Source organism: Parasteatoda tepidariorum, chromosome 3, assembly GCF_982258835.1.
Source record: "Parasteatoda tepidariorum strain Cologne lab strain chromosome 3, Ptep-v5.0, whole genome shotgun sequence".
Taxonomy (NCBI): Eukaryota; Metazoa; Arthropoda; class Arachnida; order Araneae; family Theridiidae; genus Parasteatoda; species Parasteatoda tepidariorum.
In genome coordinates, this window is record NC_141757.1 from 68,807,004 (window position 1) to 68,821,795 (window position 14,792).

Consider the following 14,792-nt stretch of genomic DNA (forward strand, 5'->3'; position numbering starts at 1 on the left):
TGTTATTATCACAGAAAATTACTAAAAAAATCATAATAAAACTTTTTTTTAAACTAAATATATGTGGTATAAAATTAATTTTTTCTATAAGTATTGTAAGTCTTTCTTAAGTATTGCTAGTCAGTAACTAATTGTCAAACACATCCCTTAAAATCATGTAATTTTTCATGTCTTTTTTCTACAAAACAACTTGTGCCTTAGTTTGTAGAATTCCTAATTTATAATGTAATGTGAAGATAAAGAGAATAACCTTCCTGCCAGATTTAAAAATCTAAGCAACTGTAAGTGTGCGTCTCTTTTTGATATTATTTATGTTATTAATTCAGAAATGGGTTTACACAAGTATTTTACAATAATCAATATTTCACACATAGATTTATTTTAATTTGGCTTTTAAAGCAGTATAATAAATTGATAATTTTAAATAAAAATCGTCAAGAAGATACGCTAGTCTTAAGTAAAATCTCTTCTTTTCCAAATAGACTAAACATTTACCGAATAATGTGTTTATGTACTAAAGAAATGAGAATCTGTTTGCAGAGTAAAAAGAATACAAACTAAAGTGCTTAGGAGCACAACCAATGATTTATAAAAAATATAGTAATTATTTAGAGGAAAAAATGTACAATAATGTTGTTTTTATGATTTATAAATTAATAGCAATACTGTGTTTGATTATCTTACAAATAAAATTATTTTTATTTTTATTATTGTTCCTAGTGTGGTTAAAACACAATGACTTAAACTAGAATTTATAATCCGTATTATTTTCTCATAAATAGCCATCAACTAATAAATATTGGATGGTGATTTTCCAACAGTTTAGGCATTATTTCCATTTGTACACAAGAACCTTTTGGTCAAAATAAGTATACACAACAGTGCTAAGCTATCCAGCAAAGATGCTAAGTAAATTTTTTTTCTACTTCCACAAGACAAAATCCTCAGATACTGTAAAACCTATTTTTTTAAAAAATAAATATTATAATATTACAATTTATTAATTTATATAAAAATTGTAACAAGATTAATTAAAGTTAATACTTATGTCATTTTAGCAATTTGTGTTTTTAGGTTGGTGTAAAACTGCAATACTAAATCAGGAACTTAATTACCTTAATAACTTTATCAATCTTATAAGACAAACTTGCAAAGCTTTAAAACAAGACTTTAATGCTTAGGTCAATAAATACATAATATTTATATTTTCAATTCTATAGAAGTACAAAAATAAAAAATATAATGAAATCTTTCTCATAGTGAATCACACATTTCATTTGTGACATACTACTTATATTTATGAAAGTCTTACAACAGACTTTATAAATGGACATTATTTAGTTAGTTTTATATACAGTAAAATCTCCGGGAAAGACCGCCTCTATTTACGACCACTTTTGGGAGGTGAAGAATTGTTTCCGTAGACTTTGCGTTGAAGAAAACCTTTAGGAGAGGCCATCAAAACCTCTACCAGCGACAAGGCAAACCTTTGCTCCAAATACGGCAAAGGTGGAATTAGAAAACGAAAAATATTAACAATACAAATAAGTAAATTCATATCTATTTGTTCTTATATAGATGGGTCTTTTTGACGATCTCTGAGAGATCACGTTGTAGTCAACCGAGTTAACTAAGAAAAAAATAATCATCTCAAATAAATAAACCTCTTCATATCTTAAAGCTAACTAATTGTTATAATACAAAAATAAATGCAATCCAAAACAAAAAGATATATTTGTTTATTTATTTAAAATAGTTCTATCATTTCTAAATCGTAAATTTGTTTTTACACATGATTATATCAGTAGGGATAAATTTTTATTGACGCTAAATTTTATTCATCTATCCGGTATTCACGACGCCAACAAAAGTGGCATTTCCGCACCTAAAAAAAGACACTGGGCAAAATTAAAATCTCTTTTGAAAAAGCATGTACCTTCGATAACATTTTAAAGTCAATGGAGGTAACCCCAAACCTCCAATAATGACCATTTTACTGTGGAACCGAAAGGGGTTGCTCCCAAGAGGTTTCACTGTATATTTATAACAACAAGAAATAATTTACAATTTCTAAAGGACTATCAAAAGGTTGTCTGCTGATCTTTAACAAGTATTGAATCACATTACTTTTTATAAATTTATAATCCTAATTTGATTAATGTTGACTTTCTGTTAGTGAAGTTGAGTAAAAGGAAAAAATTACGCAACTTACCTTTGCAAATTATTAATATTTTCTCATATATCAAAGATATAATGAATACTTTAAAAAATTATTTTCATATGATTTGCCTTAAAGCTTTGAATGAGCGATGTTGCCATCAATCCTTGGGATTCTGAACTAAGATGTACTTTCACTCTAGTGTCGCTCTCTTGACAAAAGAAAGACGCACCTTCCTGACTGTCAATGGCTGGCTTGTCCAAGTGTCATTAGAAACAAAAACAACAAGAAACCTCTTAAATGTTCAACCCTTTTAAATATTGGAATCCAAATACTCTTAGGGAATAGTTACCGTTGACCATATTGTTTTTCTGTCTTTTTTAATAATTTTATAATAAATTAATATTCATTACTCACTAACATATAAGACTGAAAAACATTAAAACAAAACAAATCAATAACCAATTACCCACTATTTATACTATGTCGACTTAACACCAAAAATGCATTTTTTTTTTGTAAAATTAAAAAACATACCTAAATATGTATTAAATATGATTTTTTTTCCGTAATAGTAAACTCATCTTTTTAAAAATATCAGATCATAGTATCGCATTGAGCGATTGTAAAACACACATAAAGAAAAGAAAAAAAAAACATTACTCTTTTTATTGGAAACATTTTAGGGAGCTATCATGGAGCAAGAAAAGGTATATATATAGTCGAACTTTTTTTTTTAAGTGTGTACAATATGGGGGAAATAAGTTTCCCCCATATGGTAAACACACTTTCAAAGAGTTTTAGTTTTAAAATTGTGAATTTAAAATGTAATAGCATGGTTTTTGTAACAGAAAAGTTTGGTGAACTGTCCGTCTTTGGATGAATATGCATTTTAAAAAACTATTTTTAATAATCATAAATGCATAAAAATGTTTTGAAAAGTGTTTGAGAAAAAAGCTGGTTAAGGCTTCTGTTAAAAATGAGTCAACAAGTTAGTGATATATTGTAATTATTCTAGATTTTTAGAAAAAAAAACAAGTTTTTATATAAATTTTTGAAAATCTGCTCATTGTTTGTAAAATTTGTGGACTTAAAATTATGGTGAAAAAGAAGAGAAAAAACACACACACACTATGCCTTTCAAGGAGTTATACTTCAAAAATTATAAATGTCATAACGTTTTTTTTAAAAAGAGAAGTTTTGTGAAATATTAGGTAAATATTTTGTGAAATGAAATAATTTGTGAAGGGTCCGTTTAAAAAGAAAGATAAGGGTCGCTTTATTGATAAAAATAATTATGAAGGCTCAGCTTACAAACCCAAATTTTTATCTGAGTGACACATATATTTTATTTAGCTTCAAAATTATTGTACATCTTACAATTTTCACAGAAATGCCTCAAGTTTAATAATTAAAACTCACACAAAATACTCTAAGTTAAATAATAAAGTCCACACGTTTTTATTTCAGTGTAAATACGAAACTTTAAAAAGTAATCCTTTTTAAAAACAATTTATTCTATATTTGTGCATTATAGCTTTTAGTTCTGATCAAATGAGTAAATTGTATAGGTCTATCGGCTCAAACAAACGTAACAGAATACAGCAAAAATGCTTTTAGTCTAAAAATATAAACATATCTTTAAAATTGCTTTAAACTATTAATGGCATTTAAAATAATATTAAAAAAAATTGTACAAAAATATATGTAACTTTAACAGAAAATATTTACACTACAATTAATATCTAAAAATTATTAACATCAAGGTAGATTTAAAAGGCCATTAGCTTCATATAATTTTTGTGTTTCTTCATAAACTTTTTTAGATACAGCTGCTATGTCACCCATTAACTTTCCATAAAAAAATATTATTTCTTCTTCACATGGGCCACCATAAACTTTTTCTATAAATTGCTGTCTTGCTGGCAAAGTATACATAGCTATGCCAGCACCTTTTTGTATAAGCCAAGGATGATGCTTAGACAATGTTTCTTTATAACACTTTTGAGCAATGGCTGAGCTCTTTTCATCATTTTTAGCTACACTAAATTCATACATAAAAGACATTATGAATTCAAGAGATCTATGAAGACGCAACAGGGTTCTCGATCCAGAAGGCTTACTGTTATCTGCAGTTATACCTGTAGAACTTTCATATTCAATCATAGATTGAATTGTAGTGTATTGACTTTTATTTTCTGAACTTCTGTACTGTTCCAAGATGTCTACTTTACTTATGATATCTGATGCTACAAAACCAAAAACCGAACCAAGGAGCATGAAAAACCTAATACAAATAAAGAGATAAAATTAGATTAATATTAAAGTATATAACATAGATTTTTGAATGAAAATAAATCAATAGTTTGCTAATAATACAGAATTTAATACGAGCTTGCAGGATTAGCAAGATTAAAATTACTGGATTTTTTTTTTTTTTTAAATCATGGATTTTAATCAAATGATTTTTTTTAAACAAAAATAGTCAAAAAATTCATATTTAAGTCAAAAATATTTTTTCATTTAGGATGTATAAATATGAAGATTTTGATTTTTTTAAAGTCTGATTTCATTGATATTGAAGGCTTTATGTAGAGAAATAATGATAGAAGGTAATGTTAAATTATTATTTGATGTTCAAAATAAAAATAATTTTTTTAAAAAAGATTTTAAGTAATTTATTTAAAAGTAAAGTAGAAGATTTAAATTATAACTTTCCATTATCTGTATTTAAAATAATTTGTTATTTAAACAAATATATTTCAGTTATATCATTTTAGTTTTGATTATTCAAGTAAAAATATTTTTAAAACTCATTAAAATGTAGTTCGTGCATATAAATAATGAAGAAAGACTTGTTCTGTAATGTAGAATAACCTCAACTCAACAAATTTAATATCTTTCTATACCATGTTAAAGAATTTAAATCTATTTCTATCACATCTTTTACCTCCTCTGTAAACTATTTTAAACTAACATATTTTTTACTTAAAATTTTGTTTTATGTGAAGTTATTTGTATTTAACCCCAAAATTCAAATACTACCGTGATGCTTGTAGTAAACAGTATAGTTTCTTGTAGACCTCTTAGAAAACATTCAAGTACTACTGTGGCACTTGTAGTGAAAAGTAGAGCTTCTTGCATAGAAATTTTTTTTTGTTAACCTGAGAGAAAGCTTATTCTGATTTATCAATGCTCAAAGACCATTCAGTGATTGAGCATTTACTGAAATGTGATGCTAACTTTATAATATAAATGCAAATGTCAAAATGGTTGAGTTTTCTTATCGATTTCCAGTCAACTTGGTAAAACCTAATAAAATTTCTTTTTATGTAATTTGGAATTTTCTTCACTATCACTACAATAACAGTTACACTACAATAAAAATTAACTCGAAATACAAAGGAGTGTTTAGACATTTCTATGTAACAAAGGAAGGAGTTGTGATTTTTATAGTCATTTTTGCTGACAATAGAGAGGGATCCTATAGTAGCCAAAAAAATGCTTATGTAACTTTTAAACGGGCCACAAAGTTTATTTTTGACTTACACATTGGCTCCCTTTTTTCAGTCGATTAAAGAGTTAAAAACCTGCAGTAGAGTACATTACAGAACAAAATAGAAGAAAGAAAGTTTTTCTTAGGATTGGATCAGTGGCGCCTCCACAGCAGTTATTAGTTCACGGGACTAGTTATGTGAAGTTGTGCATCACGTTCCATCTATGTTTCTTCATTTTCTCTTTGGATTTTAGAAATTTGAATGTTGATCTAAAGAGATTGCTTTATTCATTAAATTTCAATTTCTGTTAAAAAAAGGGAATCTCCATTTTAACGAAAACATAATAATTGAATTTCCTTAGTAATAATTTCATTTAGTTATTTTTTTCAGAAGAAGTACAAAGAAATTCAGGAAATAACTTTTTCATCTATCTGCATATTTGTAATTCAAAATATTGATCATAAGCTGAGTAAGAAAAATTAAATCTTAATAAATTTAAATATTTCAACTACAGAAAATCAGATTTTTAAGCAAAACAAATAATTTTTAAAAAAATAAAAATAAATTAGATCATGAGTTAACCTCAAAACTAATTAAAGTATACAGAATGCAGTTTAGTATTAGGGATGTTACGAATATTCGGCCACTATTCGGTATTTGGCCTAGCCGAATACTGAAGTTATTCGGCCGAATAATGAAGTATATGCTATTATTAATTATTTAGATTTGTGAAAGCCTTATTGTTGGCATCAAGGGGGACAAAAAATACATCAAGTTGTTAAATTTTTTTTAAAATATAGAAAGTTTAAAAAAGCAAATTTGTTAATATTTATTTAATTTTTAATTTAAAATTTGAAAATCATTTTATAACAAAATTAAAATTTCAAAAGTGAAACTTTTTAAAAAGTTCTTAATTTCTGACAAAAAAGAAAGTTAAGAATACATTTAACAGTAGTAAGTAATGAGTTCTTATCTTAAATAAAATAGCATAAAAATTACAAGTACAACTATAACTAAAATATGCTATTATTAATTATTTAGCTTTAAAAAAGCCATATTGCCTTGTTATTGGCATCAAGATATTTAAATTATTACAAAAAATAAATCAAGTTGTTAAAATTTTTTTAAATATACAAAGATTAAAAAAGCAATTTTGTTAATATTTATTTCCTTTTTAATTTGAAAATTACTTTAATTACAATCAAAAAAGAAATTTTTAAAAAGTAAGTATTCGGCCACCGAATATTCGGTATTTGGCTATTCGGCCCCATCACTATTCGTTACATCACTATTTAGTATTAAATGCACTTGAATCGAATTTATTCTAATTAAACATAATATAAATTTCATACATATACTTTAGTTTCTCTTGCATCTTTAAATGCTTAACATATAACCTCATAAAACTTAGTGCAAATGAAATTATCATCCATAAAAAAATTGCAAAATTCTGATTCAATAAATGCTAATTATATTTTGGTCAAAAAATTTTTCTATCAGCTAAAAATGGTAAATATTCCTTTTACAATTTACCTTTATTAAATCTGAAAAAATAAAATTGAGATTCTGTTGAAATGTTGCTTTATCAATAATTTATTACGAATTACATTTTTAGTACGTACAAGTTGAAAAACCTACTACACTTTTATGATTCAATTAAATCTTTAGCCAATGTATTGTTATTCACTAATATGAAGTTTTGAACCAATATACTAGTTGTTCTGTGGCAGAATTTTTTTAGGTTTCAGTAACATACCTTTCTAGTACTAATAATATCTTTCTGCAAGTTACTTTTAATAGTAACAAATATATATGTTACTAATTTAAAGTAACCAAAGTGTCAATGTATAGAAAAAGCATTTTTTTCCACTCAGATGAGCGAGAAAGGCATCGTTTGAATATAGTTTTGCAGAAAAAATAAAATCTTTCGAAAATTTCTGCAAAAAAGAAAACCAAAATTTTTTACTTCCCAAAGGAAAAATCTGTCTGCAAGAACTAGAACAAAATATAATATGTTTTTCATAACCACTCATAAAATTAAACACATTTCAGAAAAAATAGCTTAGCATTTTTATGAAAATCTTTGAAATTCTAAAACTAAAATTCTTTATCCTCATTATCAAAGGTAATGCATATTAACAAATTCACTATTGTTGTAATATACAAGATTACTTTTTTACAAATCAATAAAGAATACAGGAATGGAAATTATTTAAAACAAAGATGTGCAATCTGTATAGCTCAGGTCGTGAAGTGAAGTGACTTCTGATGATTTAATATATGACTTTCAGTACACTAAAATAAACACAGCATATAACTAACTTAAAACCAGCTGTAACATGTATTTTGATGCAAGGGGTTACAACTGAGGAACATTATCAGTCCCCTCTTCAACTATAAAGCCTCCTTTCAGGGCGGGCCTAATTGAATTTAAGAACTTCTTATAATATGAAACTCTCATTGCTACCAATGAACTATTGCATTCTGAGTTGAATGTAGAATTTGAATATGAAATGGAGCTTATTTTACAGAATCTGATTGGTCAGCAGGAGGTATGATTATTTATTCTTCGAGAATAATTTTCAGATTCATTATTAAAAAGTAAATTTAGCATTAATTATGTAATAACCGAAATCATAATCAAGTACTTACACCTATTATTCGAGATGAAAATCTAAGCAAATGAAATAAAGAATTTGTCTAAGATTAAGATATTTATTCACAAAATGAATTCTTAAACATTTTTGATCAAAACAAGCAGTAGCAAATGCATAAAACCTGCATAAATGTAATTCAAGAACATATATATATATAAATTTATGCACAAGAAGAATTTAAAGAATGATTACCTGTATAATTCTCTAAATGCAATGATGTACTGTTCCATATTTAATGCATTAACATCTTCGCAACATTTGGAAAATGCATCAAAAACTAATTGAATGTCAAATTGGTTTGGTGATACAGGTGAAGACTTTTTGATTTCATTAGAATCAACGTTTGCAGCCATTTTTAGTATTGCAAAATGTTTTGAAAGTTAAAATGTCTCGTCTAGAGCAACTAAATATTGCAAAAATTAATTTATACAGAGTTAACAGAGCAAATGAAAGTTATAAATCTACTTCTACATTTTTCAACTCTTCGCGACAAAGCCCTTTGTTTATTGATTTTCAGCATTTCTGCTTGTTCATTTCAGTTCTAAATTAGTCCTTCCTAAGCATTAATATTTTCTTTCGGTTAAGTTTTTTATGTTTACTTGCTTATATTTACTGTAATTTATAAAAAAGTAACCTATGTCAGAAATTTCCTTAACCCTTTGAAAATTAAATTTTGCTCAGTTACATAATTCATTATCATAACTACAACTTCAACTTTTAATTGACGTCGTGTTTGCGAAATGAAAGTAGGTAAAGGTGGCTATTACGTCATTGTATTTGCTATTTATTATTTTGTATAACTTAATTATTATGTGTTAAAAGGTAGGTCTTTAAACTCTAAAAAAATAATTTACATTTAAAAATATGTGAACAAAAATCTTTTCGTTACTCTACTTATGTTCACTCCGATTTTAATGTCTTCCATGATCGATTCTTTATATGCGTGTTTATATCTTGTTTATTTATTTGTCTAATATTAACCTTTGCCCTAATGTTATTTAAAAGATTTATTAGATAGTTGTCTGAGCATATTTTTATTGCTTGAATTATATTCTGTTTGAATAGCTGTGTAATTTCTTGTGAAATATGTGAGCAGTAAGAAAATTGTTTATTTTATTTTTCATTCTCTTTAATATTCTGCGATTTAACTCACTTGTGACGTATTTCAAAATAAATCGTAAAGAAAATAACATTATCAATTGAGTATAAACCATTTCTTTTCTGCATGATATGTTTTTGTTTGGGTGTATTAATTGCATCATGACAAAGTGTTGACAAAATTAACTTACTGCGTTTTAACAAAAATAAACTTGTTCTAAGTACCTAACTAATTACTACCTTTGTACATGTGAAATTTTATTTGAGTGATTGTCTTAATCATAAAAACATTAATGATAACTAAATTAATTATTAAAACTTTTAATTTTGAAAATTTTGGATACATGTTAAGATTTTTAGTATTTCATAAAATGTTGTGCTATTGTAAGTATATTTGGTTAATTTTGATTTTAATTTAAAGGAATTCATAATATATCGCGCAGTAATTTTGTAATTGCTTTATATAAAAAAAATTTTGGGTTGAAGTATAGAATTTGGGTCCTTGGTTTTACAGGTTCAGACCGGAACACGAAGTCCAATCCTGTCTTTTATGCAGTAGACATGAGATAATAATTCATCTCCAATATTACATTTTAATGTAATTAAAATGAACTAATACATAACATAAAAAAGCATATCTCGCCGACGATTGCGAGTGAGAAAAATATGTTTTTTAGATGAACAACATCTCGTGAACAACTTGTGCGTGAATGTTTTTAACTTAACAAAACTACTGTTCACTTCAGTTCAAAGTTCGGTTAGAGAGGTTGAAGTATCATAGTCTCATTTCACAACTGCGTTTTATTGATGTTTTTCCTTTGCTAAAACTGTTTCTGATTACCATGATATTTGGTGCTCTCTTGTTTTCCAATGACGTCACTTTTGACGTCAATTTCTGCATTCGTTTATTCTCTAATCGACAAATGTAAAAATGGGCTCTGATTTTAAACTATCATCAATTTTTGTTTTAATATGCAACAACGAAGACTTCCATATCTATATCTGTGCCCAGGAAGTAGTTAAATTTTAACGACACCTGAGTTGTATCAATAGAGAAACTAAAATTAACATCACAGAAAGGTATACCTCATAACTACCTTCGGGAAACCACTGCTTATTTTATTTATTATTTTTTATAATTTTTTACGGTATTACTTGATTTCAGTGCCGACCATTTTTAAAACGATGCCAAGAATAACGCTAAGCTATAATTGTTTGTATTTAGTATTTGTAACTTCCATATCTCTGCACTTAGAGCAATTGTCTTGTCTTTCCCAAAGGATTTTTGCCTTATGAATTCCACGAGGTAAAACTTTAAAATAGGAGTGCACAACCTGTTGTTAATCGCATATTAAAAGCTTTTTATACAATTTTTAATAATCTCATTTTGATACAATTTTCTGTGGTATTTAATCGTCAATCCAAGTTATTCTTCCACCATTTTTTCGGCAGTTACAGCCATGTGTTCCAATATTTTAATACAATTAATACAGTATTCTGATATTTTAATACAGTGTGATTGCCACATGAAAAATTTAAGAAGTGTTGGAAAGCATAAATTTTTAAGGTGCTTACTGTTTGTAATTTTTTGTAACTTAGGTGATTTTTTCAGATAAAAAAATGAAAAAGAAATTTAAAATTCATAGAACCTCTGATAATTCAAGAAATATAAATATCTGAAATATAATACCAAATAAATATTGAATCTTATTTTATATTATAATGGTTTTATTTTAGTTTGAATTTGTTTTAAAATGGTTTTTTGTATTAAGTGACATGACAAAAAGCCCATTTCTTTCATCCACTTTTTATATTTTTTTTTTTGAATGCATAAATTTTTATAAAGGGAATTTTTAAAGATATAAAGCATTGGTTTTTTTTTATTTTGAATTAATTTTACTATAACAGATAAGATGTTCTGCCAATCACACATCTAGCTATCATATGCCAGTTTGTTTAGCAAATGTGAAGTACTTCACATTTGCAAAATCTGCTACTTAGCAGAGCTTGCATTATCGAAGCAATATTAACTCATATGCAGATATGTATAATATATGTGAATACCATTTGCGGAATTAATTACTATAAAAAAAATAAAACTATCAAAATACCTTTATTCCAACACACAGGCCAATCTGGCAGTGACTGATAATTTTTTCTCTGCTTCACGCTGTCATACTTCTCCTGTGTTTGCGCCATTGCGTTTGACTTTCACGGATGAATACATCAGAGTCCATGATGTGTTTCTCCAGCTTTTTTCAATTGACGAAAGAAAATCTTACCTTTTTAACTCAATTAAGTTATTCTTATTTTTTAACTCCCGTGGGAGAAAAAATGTTTTTATGCTTTTTCTTATGCAAATTTCCTATGCAAATGTAATTTAAAATGACATCTGCATGATTTAAAATCACACTTCGTGTACTCGAATATAAAATTACACATTGTGATTCATGTTCACGTGATTTAAAATCACACATCTCAATTTAAGGTTATACAATGTGTTTCGTATTTTAATGATTTTTTAAATTTTTTTTATCAAATATTATAGTACCTTCTAAGTCTCCTGTTTTTTAACGTAGATTCCTGTATTTTACGACTGTCTGAATCAACTTTAATGTTAAGAAAAAATGTCTGAAATCAACTTTAACCTTTAACATTAAGAATCATTGATATTTAATCATGATAATTATTTTATGGTGATCCTAGTCAAATTTTAGTGGTCTTAGGCTGATATGTTATTAATGCTTAATTTTTTTCATTTTGATTTTTTGTATTTTTGCCTGCATTTTATATCAAGTGAAACTCATTCAAAAAATAATAATAATCTTTGTTAAATATTAAGTTAATGCTAGAATTAATGCTAAGTTAATGCTAATTAATTTTGCATTCAATTATATATTTATCCCTCTTGTACTTCTTTGCAGATTTCCAATCACTCTACTAACTCTGCTGAAAACTCCTTTTAGTGACACTGTTCGCTACCTCCTTACTTGGACTGTGTTGATATAAAACATTATGGGTATGTCAACTGACATGGCCCCGAGATTTTTATCTGTAAATCCATCAGGACAAATGACCTATGTTTTGGATGCCAATAATATTGGCCTTACTCAAGTTCAGTTAGCTGTTCCTGCTTCAGAAATAGTTTTGATCCAAGATGACAATAAATCCATTAATTTATGTGACAACTCTGTTCTTGTTGCTGATGTTCCTTCTGATAGTGTAAATTGGTTAGGGAATAATGTGATAGTCTTAGTTTCTCAACCTCAAGAATATGTTGTTGTTGAGCAGGAAGTGGTCGTTGATTCTAATGTTGCACAATCTTGGCAAGTAAATGGGGCCTCGATTTGTACAACCTCAACCTCACAATATGCCATAAAAGAAAGTCAGGAAGAAGAGGCTGGAGAATGTTTGGAAGAAGAAGTTTCAACATCAACTGTTGAAGATGCCAAATGCTGGTTTCGAGATTCCCTTATTACTACAGCAGCACTTTCAACTCTCACAACGTATGTCCAATCAAACGCAGGATCAAAAGTAGGCTGATTTATACCGAATTAAATACTTGGTGCATTGGTTGGAGCCCCATTTTGCATTTGTATTTAACCCTTTCTTTCTCTTCTCTATTAGCTTGATATGTTTTTTCTTTATTTGTTTGGTTTTTTGATTAATCTCCAGTTAAAGTTTGTCTGGTCTCCAGTTTAATTGGCTCTCGTGATCATAAGATGTTAATAACATTATTAGTACTTTTCCATTTTAGAGGAGCGTTATAAAAAGTTGCCAAATGTTTAATTGTGGTAAGGTATTTAATAGCTTATTACTTCTGTAAGTCTAAACATCACTGGCACCAATAAAAGTTAATCTTTTTTTATGATCCTCCAATAGATTTGTGCCTGTTATTAATTAGAAGTGTTTTTTATTTTTGTTTTAGAATATTATTAATTTTAAGCTAATAAGTTATGCTTAATATTTTGATTGAAATTTTTGATATAATATTTGTTAACATTATTTTTACTGTCAACTCTAGTCTTATATTTTCTTTATTTAAGTATGTAAAATTTCAAAAGTATGATTTTTGAAAGTATGAATTAATGTATGTAGGATTTGTTGAAAATTTACTTATATAAGTTTTACAATTTAAACATCCCAAGCACTTTAATTTTTACTTGAAAATAAGATATGTTTTAGTGTTGTTCAGCTCTAATAGTTAATTTTGGACAATATTTTTTAAAAAAGTGTTATAGATTGCTTTGGTTTTTTGTTTCTTTCTTTGTTAAACTGCTAGGGATATATGGGTTAAGTTGCAGAAATAAGTAATAATAGATAATTTATCTATGACTAGATTTTTTTTTAAGATATAAAACTGGTTAAATTATGTTTTTTACAGCTTTTATGAGTAAAACTTAAGTGAATGTTTCTTTTATATTTTATTTGAGGTTAACAAAGTTATTAAATGAAGAACATTTACTAATTTTGTTTAAAATTATTGTATGTGTGTATATAATATATATATATATATGTATAAAATTGTATAGTCATTTTGTAGTTAAAAATTTATCTCTCCATAATCAAGTCTTAAATTATATTGAAGTTTTGTTGAATCTCGCTTTAACAAAATTCATAAAAGTACTAAAAAAAGTTACTTGTTTGAAATTCATTATGTTAGTAGCCATGATCTGTTTTAAAATTTAAAGCATCTATGTATTCTGTTACTTCGAGAGTCAGCTTTAAATTGTTAAAATATTTTCCCATGTGATATTGTATTTGTAACTAATACTTCTACATTTGATAAGAATCAATTTATATTTACATCTGTTAAAAACAAGCAGAAACTTATAGGCTTGATGTTTATTATTATTATTTTTTTCTTAACTTCGGGGCTCCTGTTAACACTGTGTGCCTTTGGTGCTAGTCTAAGCAAGATTTGCAAATTGTGTAAAGAAAAAAAGAAAAAAAAAAACAGTGATTTCCTGTGATATGTTATATTCACTGAAATTGTATATTTTAAAGACAATTTTTCTGGCAAGTATATTTTTGTAAAGGTGCTGAAGAAGACAGAAAGTTGCCATTTATACTCATATAATTATTAGTATACTGTGACTTGTAAATTTAAGTAAATTTTTTTTTCTATTCCGCTTTGTTGTCTTTGCACTTTAGCTTCAGATTATGAATTTTTTTAAGTTTGAATTACAGTATATTTCTGAACATAAGTCAATTTTTTTTTCTTCCAATTTTAGACAATCAGTAACTATTTGGATAGCAGTGATAAAGATATAAGTCATAAATTCTGCTAAAAAAATATCGGGAATGCATCCAGATGCACAGAAATTGCCCTCTAAAACTGAATTAATTTTTTTTTCTCCTATGTGCTCCACACTGTATCAA

General features: G+C 26.9%; 2 protein-coding genes across 7 annotated transcripts; one reads left to right on the plus strand and one right to left on the minus strand.

Moving 5' to 3' along the window:
- Positions 1 to 1,147: 1,147 nt before the first annotated feature.
- LOC107454164 (ceramide-1-phosphate transfer protein) lies at positions 1,148 to 8,995 on the minus strand. The gene is made up of 2 exons (XM_016071241.5): positions 8,505 to 8,995; positions 1,148 to 4,445 (listed from the first exon to the last, which is right to left on the minus strand). The coding sequence occupies exons 1-2, from the start codon at positions 8,663 to 8,665 to the stop codon at positions 3,920 to 3,922; spliced, it is 687 nt and encodes a 228-aa protein (XP_015926727.1). The 5' UTR covers positions 8,666 to 8,995; the 3' UTR covers positions 1,148 to 3,919.
- Positions 8,933 to 14,540, plus strand: LOC107454165 (uncharacterized). Of its 6 annotated transcripts, none has more exons than XM_016071245.4 (2): positions 8,933 to 9,058; positions 12,335 to 14,540. In XM_016071245.4, exon 2 carries the CDS (start codon positions 12,426 to 12,428, stop codon positions 12,951 to 12,953), a length of 528 nt encoding a protein of 175 aa, XP_015926731.1. In that variant the 5' UTR covers positions 8,933 to 9,058; positions 12,335 to 12,425; the 3' UTR covers positions 12,954 to 14,540. The 6 variants fall into 6 exon arrangements, with proteins under 6 accessions (XP_015926731.1, XP_015926728.1, XP_015926729.1 ...); XM_016071242.4 differs by having other exon boundaries at positions 9,024 to 9,134; XM_016071243.5 differs by lacking the exon at positions 8,933 to 9,058 and adding an exon at positions 9,107 to 9,407.
- The last annotated feature ends 252 nt before the right edge of the window (positions 14,541 to 14,792 follow it).